General features: G+C 42.1%; 1 protein-coding gene across 1 annotated transcript in view; it reads left to right on the top strand.

The window, feature by feature from the left end:
* Positions 1-2712: 2712 nt before the first annotated feature.
* The window catches only part of AGPS (alkylglycerone phosphate synthase), a 300029-nt gene continuing 285314 nt past the window's right edge, over positions 2713-17427 (top strand). The window contains exon 1 of the mRNA XM_033946176.1: positions 2713-3134. Coding sequence (XP_033802067.1) covers positions 2992-3134 — 143 coding nt within the window. The 5' untranslated portion in view covers positions 2713-2991. The remainder of the gene's footprint in view (positions 3135-17427) is intronic.

Below are 17427 nucleotides of genomic sequence, written 5' to 3'. Positions count from 1 at the left end.
TCATAACTGCGGCTTGTGCAGATGGGATCAGATGATTTGCGGGGACCGAGCTCGCGGAGATGGGGTGCAAATGTTTTTTTTAAATTTCAGTCTTAGTATTTTTCCGGTCCACAAAATAATTCTTTTATTTCTGCCGGTCCACAGGTGTAAAAAGGTTGAAGAACACTGCTCTACACCATCACCAAAATTCGCTCCTTCCTCACTGACCCTTGTCCACACTCTCATAACCTCATACTTAGACTACTGCAATCTACTTTTAACAACTCATGCTGAACTGCCTCTCCCCGTGCAACCTGTACAAAACTTTGCTGTACGACTTATCTTCTGCCAACCTCACTACATTCACCTCACTCATCTCCTAAAATCACTTCACTGGCTTCCTATATGCCTTTGCAAACATTCCAACTCCTATTACTAACCTATAAGTGTGTTCATTCTGCAGCCCCTCTCCTCTCTTCTTATATACCTCTGAGAACTCTGTTTCTCAGACAATTTGCTTTTATCTGTCCTCTTCTCCTTCACTTCCAGTTCCAAACTTTGGTCCTTTCAGCTTGTTTCCCTGTAGGCCTGGAATAAACCAGTGTTTCTCAACACATGGTATGTGTACCCTTGGGGAGTATGCGGGCTGCCTTATAGGGGTACGCAGCCTGGCCATCGCCAGGGATCCCTCCCTGACCCCCCGCTGAAGCTGCTGCTGGCAGGGATTCCTCCCTGCCTCTTTCTACACGCCCGCCCCCCACCCCCAAAGCCGACTCGGAACCGACATACTCCAGCCCCACCCCCCAGCAGCAACTCTACACAGGGGACACACCATGGCATGTGCAGCGGCTGGCTCACAATTCTGACATCAAGGAGAAAGTCCCAGGCCAGCCAGGCAGCAAGTGGCTGGCCTGGAACCTTCTCTCCGACGTCAGAATTGACATCAGGGGAAAGGCTTGTGGTCTGGCTGCTGCATGTGTCATGGCCCGTCCCTGCGTGGAGTTGCTGCTGGGGGGGATGGAACATGTCAGCTCTGGGATGGGTGCAGTGGGTGTGCAGACGGAGGCAGAAAGGCATCCCCAGAGGCGGTAGTGGCTTCGGGGCGGGGGGGGGGGACGACAGGCAGGGATCCCCAGCGTGCCTGTGGCTTCTGTGGATGGGTCAGCTTCTGGTGAGGGGGAGGGGATAGAAAGGTAGAATTGATGGGCATGAGTATTTGAGTGAGAGATGGTGCACATGGGGAAAGAAAGAAAGGAAAATTGGCAGAGAGAGAGGAGTGAGGTAGAGATGCATGGGGAATAGAAGGATGAGAGGGAGAAATATTGGATATGGTGGTGGAGAGGGCAGATTGAAGGGGATGTAAGGGGGGAGGAATGTTGGACATAGTGATGGATGGAGAAATGTATCATTGTGCTGGAGAGGGGTAACAGGAGAAATGAGCATGGGGGCTGGTGGACAGTGGTGAAAAATGCTGTACATGATCCGGGGGATGAGAGAGGGAGAAATGTTGCCAATACAGGTGTAGGAGAGAGGAAGAAATGTTGGACTTATGGAGGAAGATTTACTGAATAGGCTTCACAAAACCAAAAATATAAATACCAATAATATATAGACTATATAGAAAAATAATTGGTACAATTTTTCTTGCTAAACTAACACCAGGAAAGTAGGACTTGTGGTGGGGCAGAGAGAGAGAGAGATGTTGGTTGGGAGGGAATGGGGTCGGGAGGAGAGGAAGTGTGCAGGAGGCAAAAAGGAAGAAATATTGGAAATACAACCAGAGTGTCGTGAAATCACCAGCCAACAAAGGTAGGAAAAATAATTTTATTTTCAATTTAGTGATCAAAATTTGTCAGTTTTGTGAATTTATATCTGCAGTCTATATTTGTCTCTTTTTCTATAGTTGTTACTGATTGCATTTTTAAAGTCATCTGCTGTGACCTCTTTGGGAAAAAAAAAGAATATAAACGATAATTATAATTTTCTTTACATAGTGTGCTTTGTATTTAATTTTGTGGTTACCATTATGTATTAATAAAATTATACTGTGTGTATATGAAAAATGGATGAAAAAAATTGCATTACAATTAGTAGGGTGATGGAGTTAAGGGCAGAGCTTGGGCACAGCTTGGGCGAGGGTACTCTGTTGGTATTTGCTAAACTTAGGGGGTACTTGGCTTGAAAAAGTTGAGAAACACTGCACTAGGCTACTCCATAGACCTGCTTGCTGCTCTAATAGAACTGGCCATAACATCTGAAGCTGTCATACAGGCTAGTATATAATGTTTCATTCACATCTTTGGCATGTGGGAGAAGGTCAGTGACCACTGGAGGAGTAAGTGTAGGACGTCTGGATTAGAGAATGACATGGGAACAAATTTGTCCGGTCCCCGCAGGAACTCAATTTTCCCGCCCCTCCGGTGAGTTTTGTCACTGTTCCTGTCCCATTCCTGTAAACTCTGCCTTAACCACACAAGCCTTGACACTTATGATATTAAAGTGTTTGAAGCTTGTGCAGATGAGGACAGAGCTTGCAAGAATGGGGCAGGAAAAGAACTCGCGAGGACAGAAAAATGAGTCCCCGTGTCATTCTCTAGTCTGGATTTCACGGAAATGTCCTCCTTTTGAGAACTGGGCAGGGGCGGGGCCAGAGGCGGAACAGGGCGGGGCCACGTGCCCAGATATTTGCAGCCGGAAAATGGTAAACCCTACACACCCCAAAACAAAAAGGCGTTCTTGCCAAATCCTCCATAAAACTGATATAGGATACAGATCCGATTCTAATCTCACTCGTGCTCTCAGAGGTTGCTGTACTGCGCATGTTCAGTACTCTGACAGATTGTTGCTGCTGCAGGTGCCGAGTAGGGTTGCAAAGCAGCTTTAGCTGAAGAAACCCGTTCTTCTTCCAGCTGCTAGTGAATCGGTTGCTTAGAAACGCGGCCGCTGTGCAAGCTGGGATGCGTTGTCGTTCTCATGTTTTGACCTTTCAACCGGAGTTAGCAACACGGAAGCATGGCGTCAGGCACCTCGAGCCAGCTAGCTCAGCGCCGACTCAGGATTATCTCGGGACATGTACAGCCGCCCCAGACACCGGAAGCGCTTTCTCTCCACCCGTGCAGGGCGCCGACGGCTGCAGGCAGCATCCCGAAAAGGAGGTGTGTACGTGAGGGAGACTGGGTGCGAGTGACAGAGGGAGCCAGTACTGCTTTTTGGCTTTGGCAGTGGGCGCGGTACTTTTTCTCCTGTGCTACTTCGTGCTCCGGAGTCAAGCACAGACTGCAGCCTCTTTTTTTTTTTATGTATATATATATTTATTGAAATTTTCAATATAATCAAGCATAACTTGTACAGAAAGGAAATTCAGCAAGAAAATAAAGAATAGACATTATAATAAAACATCAAACATTAAATATAAGCTTAAATCTCAACTCAAGTCCTCAAAAAGGATCCAAGGTGGATGATAGGTGAATAATAATAAAGGAAAATTAAGTTACAAAGATATTAACTAGTTGACTGGGGTTAATACACCCTTTCTTAAACTTAGCACTCATGCTCCATCTTTCTCCAAACATGAAGTTGAAAGGTTGTCAGTTGAGATGGCTCAAAGAAAACAAATTTATGTGAACGATAATTAATTACACATTTACATGGATGTCGCAAGTAAAATGTAGCCCCTAGAGCTATAACACCAGGTTTCCTTAATAAAAATTCACGTCTCCTGCGCTGGGTCTCCTTAGTCTGGAAACATCTGTATTTTACAACCTAAAAATTATTTTTGTTTATTTTTAAAGAAAAGTTTTAGCAACCAGTTTTTATCTGGTGCGAGAGCTACTGTCAAAAGTAAAGTTGCTGGGGCCACTAATTCTTTATCAGATGTTTCCAAAATATTAGATATGTTCATTAAGTCATGTCTTAAATTCTGTTGTTGTTGTTGTTGTTGTTGATCCTGTGTCTTATTTGGAAGATAATAGACCTGTGTAAATGGAGGTAATGTTTCTTCAAAAAGCTCCAATATTTCCATCATATAGCGTTTCAACATTTCTCTAGGGGAAAGTTAATCTAAGATTATTATTCCGGGAAAAATTTTCCATTGCCTCCATCTTCCTTCTTAAGTTGGTATTATCTTTAATTAATGTCTCAGTAACTTGTTTAGAAACCTTTAGTTCTTGGTAAACATTCTGTATTGAGGTCTTAGAGTCCTCAATTCCAATCTTCAAATTTTTAATCTCAGTTTCATGGTCATTAAATTTATTTTCCAATTGTTGTAATTGTGGATTTATAGATTTTGCCAGATTAGCCACAAGATCCCACAGGGAGTGTTACCTTCCGGGGATTCTCTATTTGAAAAGAGTGTAAATTAAATTTACTTAGCTCACCCACTGGCAACATATCTCTTCGAACGTCCTGTTGGGCTCTTGCTTCCCTCTCCGCTTCCTCCTCAGTCTCCACATTCGGATTTCCCTGCAACAGCAAGGAACCCGGCAGCACAGTTCCCCCTTCGATCTCCTTAGCCTCCGGGAGGAGGTGAACTCCGACATCCGGAAGTACCTCCGCTCGCGGGGAACTGGTGGACTGAGGGCGTGGGGGAGGTGCTCTCACGTCAGGGCTTAACGATGTCTCTAGCCTTATGGAGAACGGCACAGATTAGCCACCACTGCGTGACTCCTGCAGGGAACTCCCCGATGATATCGGTGTTTCCTGCATTCTCCTCACCAGCTCCTCAATATTGCCAAAGACGGCCGTCCTGGAGCGCTGTGAGGCTCCAACAGCGCTTCGTCCTCTCTTCGGCATATTTTAAGCAGGTAAAAATCTTGCAAACAAGTGAATTCGAAAGGAGCTTCAGGGAGAATGTAGCTCAGACAACCTACCATGCGGCCATCTTGGATCCAGATGCCGCCTCTTTCTGGACTGAGCTGGCCTTGGGCGCAATAGGTTGTAACCCATGGGCTATTTTTTTTTTTTTTTTTCTGGGCGTACTAATCTAAACTTCACTGATAAAAGTTTTTTTTATTATTTATTCCATATGCACCCCCAGACGTTTGAATTCATTATATTTCCCACGTAAATAGGCAGACTTTGTTTTTTTTCTAAAAATAACGTGAGGTGGCGTTCATGTTCAGCAGGGGCTAGATTTCGTGGCAAATGATATGTTTTGGCTCATCATATTTCACTTATAGTTTGAAGTCTTATCTATTTTTCTGTTTCTCGAGAGATGTTGCGCAGTAAAATAAGCTGTGTAGAAATAAACATGCAGAGAAGCTTGTTTTGAGAGTCTGAAGAAATGATTGATATTTATTATATCGTATTCCCTCTCCTCCAAAGAATAATGGAGGTATGTGCATTGAATTATACAGCTTTTTATTGAAAATGATGTGCATTCTGATGTCAATAAAACAAAAGTTAAGAGGTGTAAAGTATCTTTGATACTCTTTAGGTAGACTTATTCTGTGATCTTCATAAAAAGTGCATATTTTTAATGGTGAACAAAAAACCCCCACGTTATATATTTTGCTCATTTTCATTTATTGACATACAACAACATTAGATATGTGGATGACATGTCCAATATTTTCTGACAATTAATTTACTTTTTCAAGTTTGTGTCCCATGAGTTCCGCTGAATGGTTGCTGCGAGCTTTCTGCGCTCCTGCCCGGCCCTGATCTCTCGGCAGCCATTCAGTGAGCGGCTCAGCGCCGGGTAGGCACACAGAAAGCTCACTCCTGCCCGGTACACTGCTGGACTGCAAGAACTCGTAGCAACCATTCAGAGGAGCTTAGCGTGGGGCAGAAACTTGAAATGGTAAAAAAATTGTCAGTCGGCCGAGACAGGAGATGGGAGGAATCCCTCCTGTCCTGGTTCACCGGGTCACATGGCAGGCCTGGCGGAGACTTGCAACAAGTTTGGGAGGGGGAGGGTGGGCGCTGACCCAAATATAAGATGAGACCCCCATTTTTGGGCCACTTCTTTGTCCAAAAAACCCATCTTATATTCGAGTATATATGGTACTCCAAAACACCAATAATGTTTATGTAGTAGAAGGTGGCTTACCTTAGCCACCCAGAGGAAGATTTTCAAAACTTGCCGGTAAAATCTGGCGAGTCAATGTAGTGTCCCTAGTGGAAGTGACTCTTATTTTACGGCTTTTCTCAACATAATAGCATGGAAATTATATGCACATTATTTGTCCAGAGAATTGTCGGTAAAGAGCGGGAGAAACTGTACCTAGCGATTTAGAGAATGACATGGGAACTCATTTTCCCGTCCCATCCCCATGAATTATTTTCCTGTCCCTTTCCCATTCTTACAAGTTCCATCCTCATCTTCACAAGATTCAAACACTTTAAAATCATAAGTGTTCGAGGCTTGTGTGGGAAAGGGAAAGTGAAAAAACTCATGGGGATGGGACGGGGAAATTGAGTTCCTGTGGGGATGAGGACAAATTTATCCCTTTGTCATTCTCTACTAACAATTGCTTAGAGGAGCAATCTCTAAGTACAACTCCTCCTCTGTCAAAGCTGCTCTACTTGCTCTGATCAACTGAGCTGCAGGTCTTCCTAAGTTAAGAACATAAGAATACTCTTACTGGGTCAAACCAATGGTCCATCAAGCCCAGTAGCCTGTTCTCATGATGGCCAATCTAGGTCTCTAATACATGTCCAAAACCCAAGCAGTAGCAACATTCTATGCTACCGATCCAGGGCAAGCAGTGGTTTCCCCCATGACTTTCTCAATAACAGACTATGGACTTTTCATCCAGGAAATTGTCTAAACCTTTCTTAAAACCAGCTACACTATCTGCTCTTGCCACAACCTCTGGCAATGTGTTCAAGAGCTTAACTATTCTCTGAGTGAAAAAATATTTCCTCCTATTGGTTTTAAAAGTATTTCCCTGTAATTTCATCGAGTGTCTCCTAATCTTTGTAATTTTTGATGAAGTGAAAAATTGATTCACTTGTACCTGTTCTACTCCACTCAGGATTTTGTAGACTTCAATCATATCTCCCTTCAGCTGTTTCTTTTCCAAGCTGAAAAGCCATAACCTTTTTAGTCTTTCCTCATAAGAGAGGAGTTCCATCCCCTTTATCATCTTGGTTGCTCTTCTTTGAACCTTTTCTAGCGCCGCTATATCTTTCTTGAGATAAAGAGACCAGAATTGAACGCAATACTCCAGATGAGGTCACACTATGGAGCGATACAGGGTTATTATAACATTCTTAGTCTTGTTAATTGTCCCTTTTATAATAATTCCTAGCATCCTGTTTGCTTTTTTGGCCGCCACTGCATTTTGGGTGGAAGATTTCATCGTATTATCTACGATGACACCCAGATCCTTTTCTTGGACGCTAACCTTCAAGGTGGACCCTAGCATCTTGTAACTGTGATTCGGGTTATTCAATGTGCATCATTTTGCATTTGTCCACATTAAAATTCATCTGCCACTTGGACGCCCAGTCTTCCAATTTCCTAAAGTCTGCCTACAATTTTTCACAATCTGCATGCGTTTTAACAACTTTGAACAGTTTAATGTGATCAGAAAATTTAATCACCTCACTTATCTTTTCAATTTCCAGATCATTTATAAATAAGTTAAATAGCACCGGTCTCAGTACAGATTCCTGCGGCTCTCCTCTATTGAGAAAAATGACCATTTAACCCTACCTACCCTCTGTTTTCTATCCAATAACTAATTTCTAATCCACAACTGAACTTTGCCACCATTCTCTAATTTTTTTCAGGAACCTCTAATGAGGAACTTTATCAAAAGTTTTCTGAAAATCAAGATACACTACATTAACTGGCTCACCTTTATCCACATGTTTATTTACACCTTCAAAGGAGTCAAGCAAATTGGTGAGGCAAGATCTCCCTTGACTGAACCCATGCTTATTCTCTTAGTAAATCATGTTTGTGTAAGTCAGGGGTGCCCAAAAGATCAATCGCGATTGACCAGTAGATCGCAAGGGCAATGCGAGTCTATCGCGGGGCCCAGACTTGCATTGCCTTTGTGTTTTCCCTGCTTCCCTGATGCTGCAAAAGCCAGGCGCATGCAGCCACTGTACAAGCACTGGGCCCACAATCCTTCCCCTTCCCCCCCCAAACTTCCTCTCCGATGTCAGAATTGACGTCGGGGTGGGGTGGGAGGGAAGGCTTGTGGACCCGGCGCTTGCATGGGCCTGGCTTTTGTGGCGTCGGGGGAAGCAAGCTTGGGGAGGCTTGGGGAGCAGGAAGAACATAAGAATTGCTGCTGCTGGGTCAGACCAGTGGTCCATCATGCCCAGCAGTCCGCTCCCGCGGCAGCTCCCAGGTTAAAGACCAGTGCCCTACCTGCGTACGTTCCGGTTGAGCAGGAACTTGTCTAACTTTGTCTTGAATCCCTGGAGGGTGTTTTCCCCTATAACAGTCTCTAGAAGTGCGTTCCAGTTCTCCACCACCCTCTTTAAACTAAGAGAAAGGGGAAAGCCGACAGTCGACCTAGCGTCGATGATTCGGAAGAAGGTATCCCGTGAAGATACTGAGGGGAAAAAAGGCAGGGAAGAAACAAGAGACAAATTACAGGAGTCAACTAACCCAGAAGAGGAGGTTAGAAAGATTGTAGCAAAAGAGAAGACACCAAAGACTGAAGCACAGGGAAAAGAAATGAAGACGACAAAATGCCAGGATCTAAACTGCATATATACTAATTCAAGGAGTTTAAGAAACAAAATGGGGGAGCTAGAAGCCATGGCTAATGCAGAGGACATAGACATCATTGGAATCTCTGAAACGTGGTGGAATGAGGAAAACAAATGGGATACAGCACTGCCGGGGTACAAGCTCTATCGCCGGGATAGGTCAGGTCAGAAAGGAGGAGGAATAGCCCTATACATAAAAGAAAGCATACAATCGACAAGAATGGACACAGCAGAGATGATCAACAAACTGGAATCGCTATGGGTTAAAATACCGGGTAGGAAAGGGCATGAAATAAAGATGGGCCTATACTATCGTCCACCCGGGCAAACCGGAGATAGCGATAAAGAAATGGATGCCGAGATGAAGCGAGAATGCAAAAGTGGTTACACAGTTGTTATGGGAGACTTCAACTATCCTGGGATAGACTGGAGTCTTGGAAGCTCAAGATGCGCTAGGGAGACAGAATTCCTGGAGGCTATACAAGATTGCTTCATGGAACAGCTTGTTAGAGAACCGACGAGAGGAAATGCCACTCTGGATTTAATCCTAAATGGACTAAGGGGACCTGCAAAGGAAGTGGAAGTAGTGGGACCGTTGGGAAACAGTGATCATAATATGATCAAGTTCAAGGTTGAAGTAGGCATACCGAACAGAAAGAGAACCATAGCGACATCTTTCAACTTCAGGAAAGGAAACTATGAAGCAATGAGGGAAATGGTAAGGAAGAAACTTAGGAACACTTCCAAAAAATGGCAAACAGTAGAACAAGCCTGGTCTTTTTTCAAAGACACAGTGAGCGAGGCACAAAATCTGCACATCCCCAGATTCAGAAAGGGGTGCAAAAAGGGTCGAACAAAAGACCCAGTATGGATGACTAAAATAGTGAAGGAAGCGATAGGCAATAAGAAAAATTCATTCAGGGAATGGAAAAAGGACAAAACTGAAGGGAACCAGAAGGAGCACAGGAAGTATCAAAAAGAATGTCACCGTGTGGTTCGAAAAGCCAAAAGAGAGTATGAAGAGAGGCTAGCCAGGGAGGCACGAAATTTCAAACCGTTCTTCAGATATGTTAAAGGGAAACAGCCAGCTAGGGAGGAGGTAGGACCGCTGGACGAAGGAGACAGGAAGGGAGCGGTGAAGGAGGAGAAAGAAGTCGCAGAAAGACTCAACATGTTCTTCTCATCTGTATTTACAAACGAAGACACAACCAACATACCGGAACCTGAACAAATCTTCAATGGAAATCAAGCAGAAAAATTAACATCCATGGAAGTGAGCCTTGATGATGTACACAGGCAGATAGAAAAACTTAAAACTGACAAATCCCCGGGTCCGGACGGAATCCATCCCAGGGTTCTGAAGGAATTAAAGGAGGAGATAGCGGAACTACTGCAGCAAATTTGCAACCTATCCTTGAAAACGGGCATGATCCCGGAGGATTGGAAGATAGCCAATGTCACGCCCATCTTTAAAAAGGGATCAAGAGGTGACCCGGGAAACTACAGACCAGTGAGTTTGACCTCGGTTCCGGGGAAACTGACGGAAGCACTGATTAAAGAACACATCGATGAACATCTGGAAAAAACGAACTTTTGAAAACAACCCAACATGGTTTCTGCAGGGGGAGATCGTGCCTAACGAACTTATTGCACTTCTTCGAAGGAATTAACAAACGGATGGACAGAGGAGACCCCATAGACATCATATACCTTGATTTCCAAAAAGCCTTTGACAAGGTGCCTCACGAACGTCTACTCCGGAAACTGAAGAACCATGGAGTGGACGGAGACGTACATAGATGGATCAGAAACTGGTTGGCGGGTAGGAAACAGAGGGTAGGGGTGAAGGGCCACTACTCGGACTGGATGGGGGTCACGAGTGGTGTTCCGCAGGGCTCAGTGCTCGGGCCGCTGCTATTTAATATATTCATAAATGATCTAGAAACAGGCACGAAGTGTGAGATAATAAAATTTGCGGACGATACAAAACTATTTAGTGGAGCTGGGACTAAAGAGGAATGCGAAGAATTGCAAAGGGACTTGAACAAATTGGGGGAATGGGCGGCGAGATGGCAGATGAAGTTCAACGTTGAGAAATGTAAAGTATTGCATGTTGGAAACAGAAACCCGAGGTACAACTATACGATGGGAGGGATATTATTGAATGAGAGCAACCAAGAAAGGGACTTGGGGGTAATGGTGGACATGACAATGAAGCCGACGGCACAGTGCGCAACAGCCGCTAAGAAAGCAAATAGAATGCTAGGCATAATCAAGAAGGGTATTACAACAAGGACAAAAGAAGTTATCCTGCCATTGTATCGGGCGATGGTGCGCCCGCATCTGGAATACTGCGTCCAATATTGGTCTCCGTACCTTAGGAAGGATATGGCGTTACTCGAGAGGGTTCAGAGGAGAGCGACACGCTTGATAAAAGGGATGGAAAACCTCTCATACGCTGAGAGATTGGAGAAACTGGGTCTCTTTTCCCTGGAGAAGAGGAGACTTAGAGGGGATATGATAGAGACTTATAAGATCATGAAGGGCATAGAGAGAGTAGAGAAGGACAGATTCTTCAAACTTTCGAAAAATAAAAGAACAAGAGGACACTTGGAAAAGTTGAAAGGGGACAGATTTAAAACGAATGCTAGGAAGTTCTTCTTTACCCAACGAGTGGTGGACACCTGGAATGCGCTTCCAGAGGGCGTAATAGGGCAGAGTACAGTACAGGGGTTTAAGAAAGGATTGGACAATTTCCTGCTGGAAAAGGGGATAGAGGGGTATAAATAGAGGATTACTGCACAGGTCCTGGACCTGTTGGGCCGCCGCGTGAGCGGACTGCTGGGCATGATGGACCTCAGGTCTGACCCAGCAGAGGCATTGCTTATGTTCTTATGTTCTTATGTTCTCTGGGTGAAGAAGAACTTCCTTATGTTTGTATGGAATCTATCCCCTTTTAACTTTAGAGAGTGCCTTCTCGTTCTCTTGGATAGGGTGAACAACCTGTCTTTATCTACTAAGTCTATTCCCTTTAGTATCTTGAATGTTTCTATCATGTCCCCTCTCAGTTTCATCTTTTCAAGGGAGAAGAGGCCCAGTTTCTCTAATCTCTTGCTGTACGGCAACTCCTCCAACCCCTTTATCATTTTAGTTGCTCTTCTCTGGACCCTTTCGAGTAGTACCGTGTTCTTCATGTACGGCGACCAGAGCTGGATGCAGTATTCCAGGTGAGGGCGTACCATGGCCTTGTACAGCGGCATGATAACCTCCGATCTGTTCGTGATCCCCCTTCTTAATCATTCCTAGAGAAAAGAAGACAGAAAAAAAGAAAGGGAGGCAGGGAAAGATGTTAGTTGGGGAATGGAATGAGGTCTGGAGGAGAGGAAGCATGTATGAGGCAGAAAGAAGGGAAGAGATATTGGATGCACATTCAGAAGAAAGTGTAACCAAAGACTCATGAAATCACCAGACAACAAAGGTAGGAAAAATTATTTTATTTTCAATTTAGTGATCAAAATGTGTCCGTTTGAGAATTTATATCTGCAGTCTGTAAACTGTATATTATGTATATTGGTATTAGATCCCTAGTATGTGTCGTTAGGATAAAAACATGTACAACCCCCCCCTTGTACTATAACTATGGCAAGCTGTAACCAGCTTAACTGTATATTATTTATGTTAACCTGTAACCCGTTCTGAGCTCTTTGAGGAGGATGGGATAGAAAACTAAACTAACTGTTATATTGCTGATCTGTTGAAATTTGGAAAAAACTGAGTGAGCATTTAAAAACAATTGCTCAATGGCAGGATTAAATTGCAAGCATTAAAAATAATGAATGGGGGAAGCATTGTCTCCAGCTTATTTTCTTGCAAATATTGTTAATATCCGATACCAGGATCAAACCTTAAGTGCTGAAGAAGAGTTAGCTATGACATGGGTATCTAGGAATCATCCATCTGTAATGCCAACTATAATAAACTTCAGAGCTAAGGGGAAACCATTCAAGAAATACATGTTTTGTCGATGATAGAAACATAGAGTATGACGGCAGAAAAGGGCCAACGGCCCACCAAGTCTGCCCACTCAAGAACCCTCCCTCCTTCCCTCGAGAATCTGTCTATTAAGTATTCCTCTTGAGCGACCCCACCTGTCTGTCCCATCGTCCCTTGAAGTTAAGCGTGTTACTGGCCTCGACTACCTGACTTGGAAGACCATTCCATTGATCAATTACCCTTTCAGTGAAGAAGTATTTCCTGGTGTCCCCATGAAATCTCCCTCCTCTGAGCTTCAGTGGATGCCCTCTTGTTACCGTGGGACTGGTAAGAAAAAAGATTTCTTCCTCCACCTCAATGAGGCCTGTGATGTATTTGAATGTTTCTATCATGTCCCCCCCCTTTCTCTGCGCTCTTCGAGAGAATATAGGCGTAGCCTGCTCAGACGGTCTTCATATGGGAGATCCTTAAGTCCAGAGACCATCCTAGTGGCCATTCGCTGAATCGACTCCATTCTCTTCACGTCCTTCAGATAATGTGGCCTCCAGAATTGAACACAGTACTCCAGGTGAGGTCTTCCATGGATCTGTACAACGGCAGTATAACTTCAGGCTTTCATCTGATAAAGCTCCTTCTGATGCAACCCAGCATTTGTCGCGCCTTTGCTGAAGCTTTCTCCACCTGATTGGCAGCTTTCATATCTTCCCGGATGATTACTCCCAAGTCCCGTTCTGCTACAGTTCTTGTTAGGTTTTCACCATTCAGGGTGTTTGTTCTACATGGGTTTCCACTACCAAGATGCATCACCTTACATTTCTTGGCATTAAAATGCAACTGCCAAGTATTGGACCATTGTTCCAGTAAAAACAGGTCCTAGTCGGGCATGGTTGCGGTGTCTGATTCTGCTGCGTTGCCCACAACGTTGCATAGTTTAGCATCATCGGCAAATAATGTAATTTTGCCACAAAGTCCCTGAGGTAGATCCCTTACAAAGATATTAAATAGTATTGGGCCCAAGACCGAGCCCTGCGGCACTCCACTGGTCACTTCCGATGTTTTTGAGGGAATACCGTTTACCATCACCCTTTGAAGTCTGCCGCTAAGCCAGTCTTCTACCCATGCAGTCATTGTTTCTCCTAGGCCCATTGCATTCATCTTGTTCAATAACCTACGGTGTGGGACACTATCAAAGGCCTTGCTGAAGTCCAGATACACGATGTCCAGGGAATCTCTCCCATCCAGTTTTTTTGTTACCCAGTCAAAGAAGCTGATCAGATTGGATTGACAAGACCTTCCCTTCGTAAAGCCATGCTGATGTTTTAAAGAAAGTCATACCAGTGAACTGGTAGAAATGACTTATTAAGCACTTGGATTTAGAGACTGTGGAAGTAATGATTTCACTTTTAACAGCAGTAACTTCTGCTGGCATAGAAGAAAGAATATTCTCTTACTTTGGACTTATTCATTCCAAATTGAGAAATTATTTGGGACTGGATAAAGCAGGAAAGCTTGTTTTTCTTTACCAGATTGTGAACAAACAAAAAGATGAAGATAAGTGAGCTACAGAAGACAGTATTTTAAGTTTATAAGTCTAAGTATTTTTAAAGATATTTTGTTTAATCATGTCCGTTAATATGGATGTTTAAGCAAATACAAGAATATATATGCTATAATGTTGTTTTGGTTAAATAAAACTAATTAAATTTTTTAAAGTAATGATTATTTTCTCCTTTCAATAAAGTACAACAGAAAAATTGTCCAAATATGAACGATTAACCTATTAAACTGGAGATATTTCACCTTACAATTTCATAATTTTCTATATATTTCTAATATTATACTGTGTATATTTTATATAACTGTAAAACTTATCTGAAAAGTTACTTTTTTAAAAATGAAACTTTCATCTGGTTGTAAATATTGAATATACCAGCAAAAATGAGTCTATAGAAATCCATGATTTAAATCAAGTCTGATTAGTGATTTAAACCGTGATTTAAATTGATTTGTTTTACATCAAATCCAGTCTGGCATAAATAGAATATGTGTAGTAGAAGTACTTCATTTCAACCTTTTTCTGTTCTGCCTAACCTATGCTGCTTCCAATTGATTTGCATATATTACCTTTCAAGTTGCATAATATAGCTAATATTCTGAGATGCTATATTTGTTTCCTTATCATAAGTTTGATATTTCCAGCTAATGGCACAGAAGACTGTCCAAAGAATCCAGGAAACAATTTTTTTGTCAAGCTTCGTTTCTGTCATCGTTTGTAGGAGGTGTGTTATTTATTTGTGTTTAACCTCAAACAATGTTGTTAAAACTGCTTAATTTTTATGATCATCATATCTCAATGAAATGCTGAAAGAGGAGATCTGCAAATTGGCCTTTAGAACTTAGCGGTAGGGCTGATTTTGTTGCATCATTTTCTGCTGCAGCATGGACAGGGTTAGTGGAAGGAAAAAGCAAGTAGATTGTGGAAGCACACAAAATAATCACCCAAAAAGTGCTTAATCTTAAATATTTTAAAACTATTCTTTACTTGTGAAAATTTGTTATAGTGCAAATGTCTTTTGTTTATCATTACATTTCTACTTGCCATAGATCTGAAGAACACTGATTTTGAATTTGAATTTTAGCTATTTGAACTATTCAAATCCATGCGCAGGGTGACATATATTCAATTACATGAGTTATTTCATGTTCCAAACTGGTTACAATCCTAGTGGGAGAAGTAAAGGGTCTTGGATTTGATATATCACCTTCCTCTGTCCCTAAGGTTTTGTACTTGGGGCAGTACCCTTATTCGTATGTCTCGAAAACATTGTGAATGTATCTCTGTAACCTGTTCTGGATTCCTGGGGAGAACGGGTTATAAAAATAAATAAAGTAGAGGATAAAGTGACTTTCTCAGTGACAAGGAGCTACAGTGGGAATCAAATCTAGTTTTCTCTAGGTTCTCAGCCCCACTTCACTAACCATTAGGTTGCTTTACGTCTTGAAAACAATGTTGCTCCTCTATGTTACATAGTTTGGCTGATCTATTGTAAGTGTAATAGCCACCAGAGGCAGATCTGCTTTGCCCTCCCGTTGGAGATTTTTATAAACTCAACAATCATGACTGCCTCAGCTTCTTCTGTCCCAGTACAAACAATTTAAAAACAAAGATTGCACATTAAACTGTTTTGTGTATATTTTCATAATTGGGGCCACTTCCAAAAGCTATTTATCTGAGTAAATAAACTATCCATGTAGGTAAGGTAGGCACTAAGGCCCTGGTTCTAGTAATGGCGCTTAAGTTAGGCAGCCATAGGTGTCCTACCACTGCCTAATATGTTTTATTTGGTGATAAACAACATGCTAATTGACAGTGCCATTTAAAACCAATTAAAAATTGATTTAAAAAAATGGAGGCGCTTCAAAATGGTTGCTGTTTTCCCATCTACAGAATCCATTACAGACGTGGTTAACTCTGGAAGTAGCAAAAAGAGAAAACCCTCTTAAATTGTAAGCCAATAGGGACTTAATCAAAGCACTGTTAAAATTGGCTACACCCCCTTAAACCTGAGATGAAAGTCTGAAAATATAATAATTACTGAGGGGACACCAGGGTAGAGATCAAAGACATCAGTATGAGCCCGCCATAAATCGTGGGAACTTCTGGCTCAGGCTAAATCTCAAAGGTGACTAGCACCAGACATTGGTCTAAATGAGAATTGCCTCATACATCATATAGTCTATGATCATCTCCCGTGAACAAAATAGTTATATTTCCAAGTGAGAAAATACAGGCTTAACACTCAGGAAAAAGGAGGAGATAAAGACATCACACACAAATACCCCTTCAAAGACTAAACCAACACAATAACTACAGTAGATAATGATAAATAAGAAAAGTATGTGAATGGCAGTTAGTGATTTACACATGCACAATTCTAAATTTTAAGTTTTAATAAATACATACATAAACATTAACATTAATAAATAAATATCATCCAATAAAATTAGTGCATAATATTTGATAAATAATTCTCACTATATAAATATGAAATTATATTACAAATATGTAAAAACGATATATGAAAAAGATTTAGCCTGAGCCAGAGGTTCCCACGATTTATGGCGGGCTCATACTGATGTCTTTGATCTCTACCCTGGTGTCCCCTCAGCAATTATTATATTTTCAGACTTTCATCTCAGGTTTAAGGGGGTGTAGCCAATTTTAACAGTGCTTTAACTCTGGAAGTGGCATTAGGAGTCATAAAGTAACTCTGTAGCTGAGATTCTTGTGAAAGGTAGGTGCTGATAATGTAGGCCTTTAAAACTCTACATTTCATGAAGCCACGATTTTAGAAATGGCGCTGTTGCGTGATTGACTTGTAATTGGCCGTTTTTTAGGCAGCCGCTTACAATGGCGACGTTTATAGAATCCGGCTCCAATGGTTTTGTGTGGTTGACAGGACTTTTGTTTTTGATTATGTCTGCTTTTTGCTGCTGCTCTGTGATCATATAGAGTTCATAATGGTTAAGACCATGCTACAGTTTGTGCATATTTCACTACATCTTTGCTAGAAAAGAAATTTCTCTGACTGGCTAGTAGGACTTGTACGTTAAGTGAAATCACAAGAAATTAGAAATGATTTTTTTTTTTTTTTTTTTTTGCTGATTGTTAAACCTGGGTATTTTTGCATTGTACATCTGATTTAAAAATAAAATCTCTTCTGTAAAAATTCTGTTCAAGATTGTTGCTGTGCAAAGGTTTTCACCTCTATTCCAGCTTCC

This window comes from Geotrypetes seraphini, chromosome 5, assembly GCF_902459505.1.
Source record: "Geotrypetes seraphini chromosome 5, aGeoSer1.1, whole genome shotgun sequence".
Classification (NCBI taxonomy): Eukaryota; Metazoa; Chordata; class Amphibia; order Gymnophiona; family Dermophiidae; genus Geotrypetes; species Geotrypetes seraphini.
This window is presented reverse-complemented; position numbering and strand designations above follow the sequence as displayed.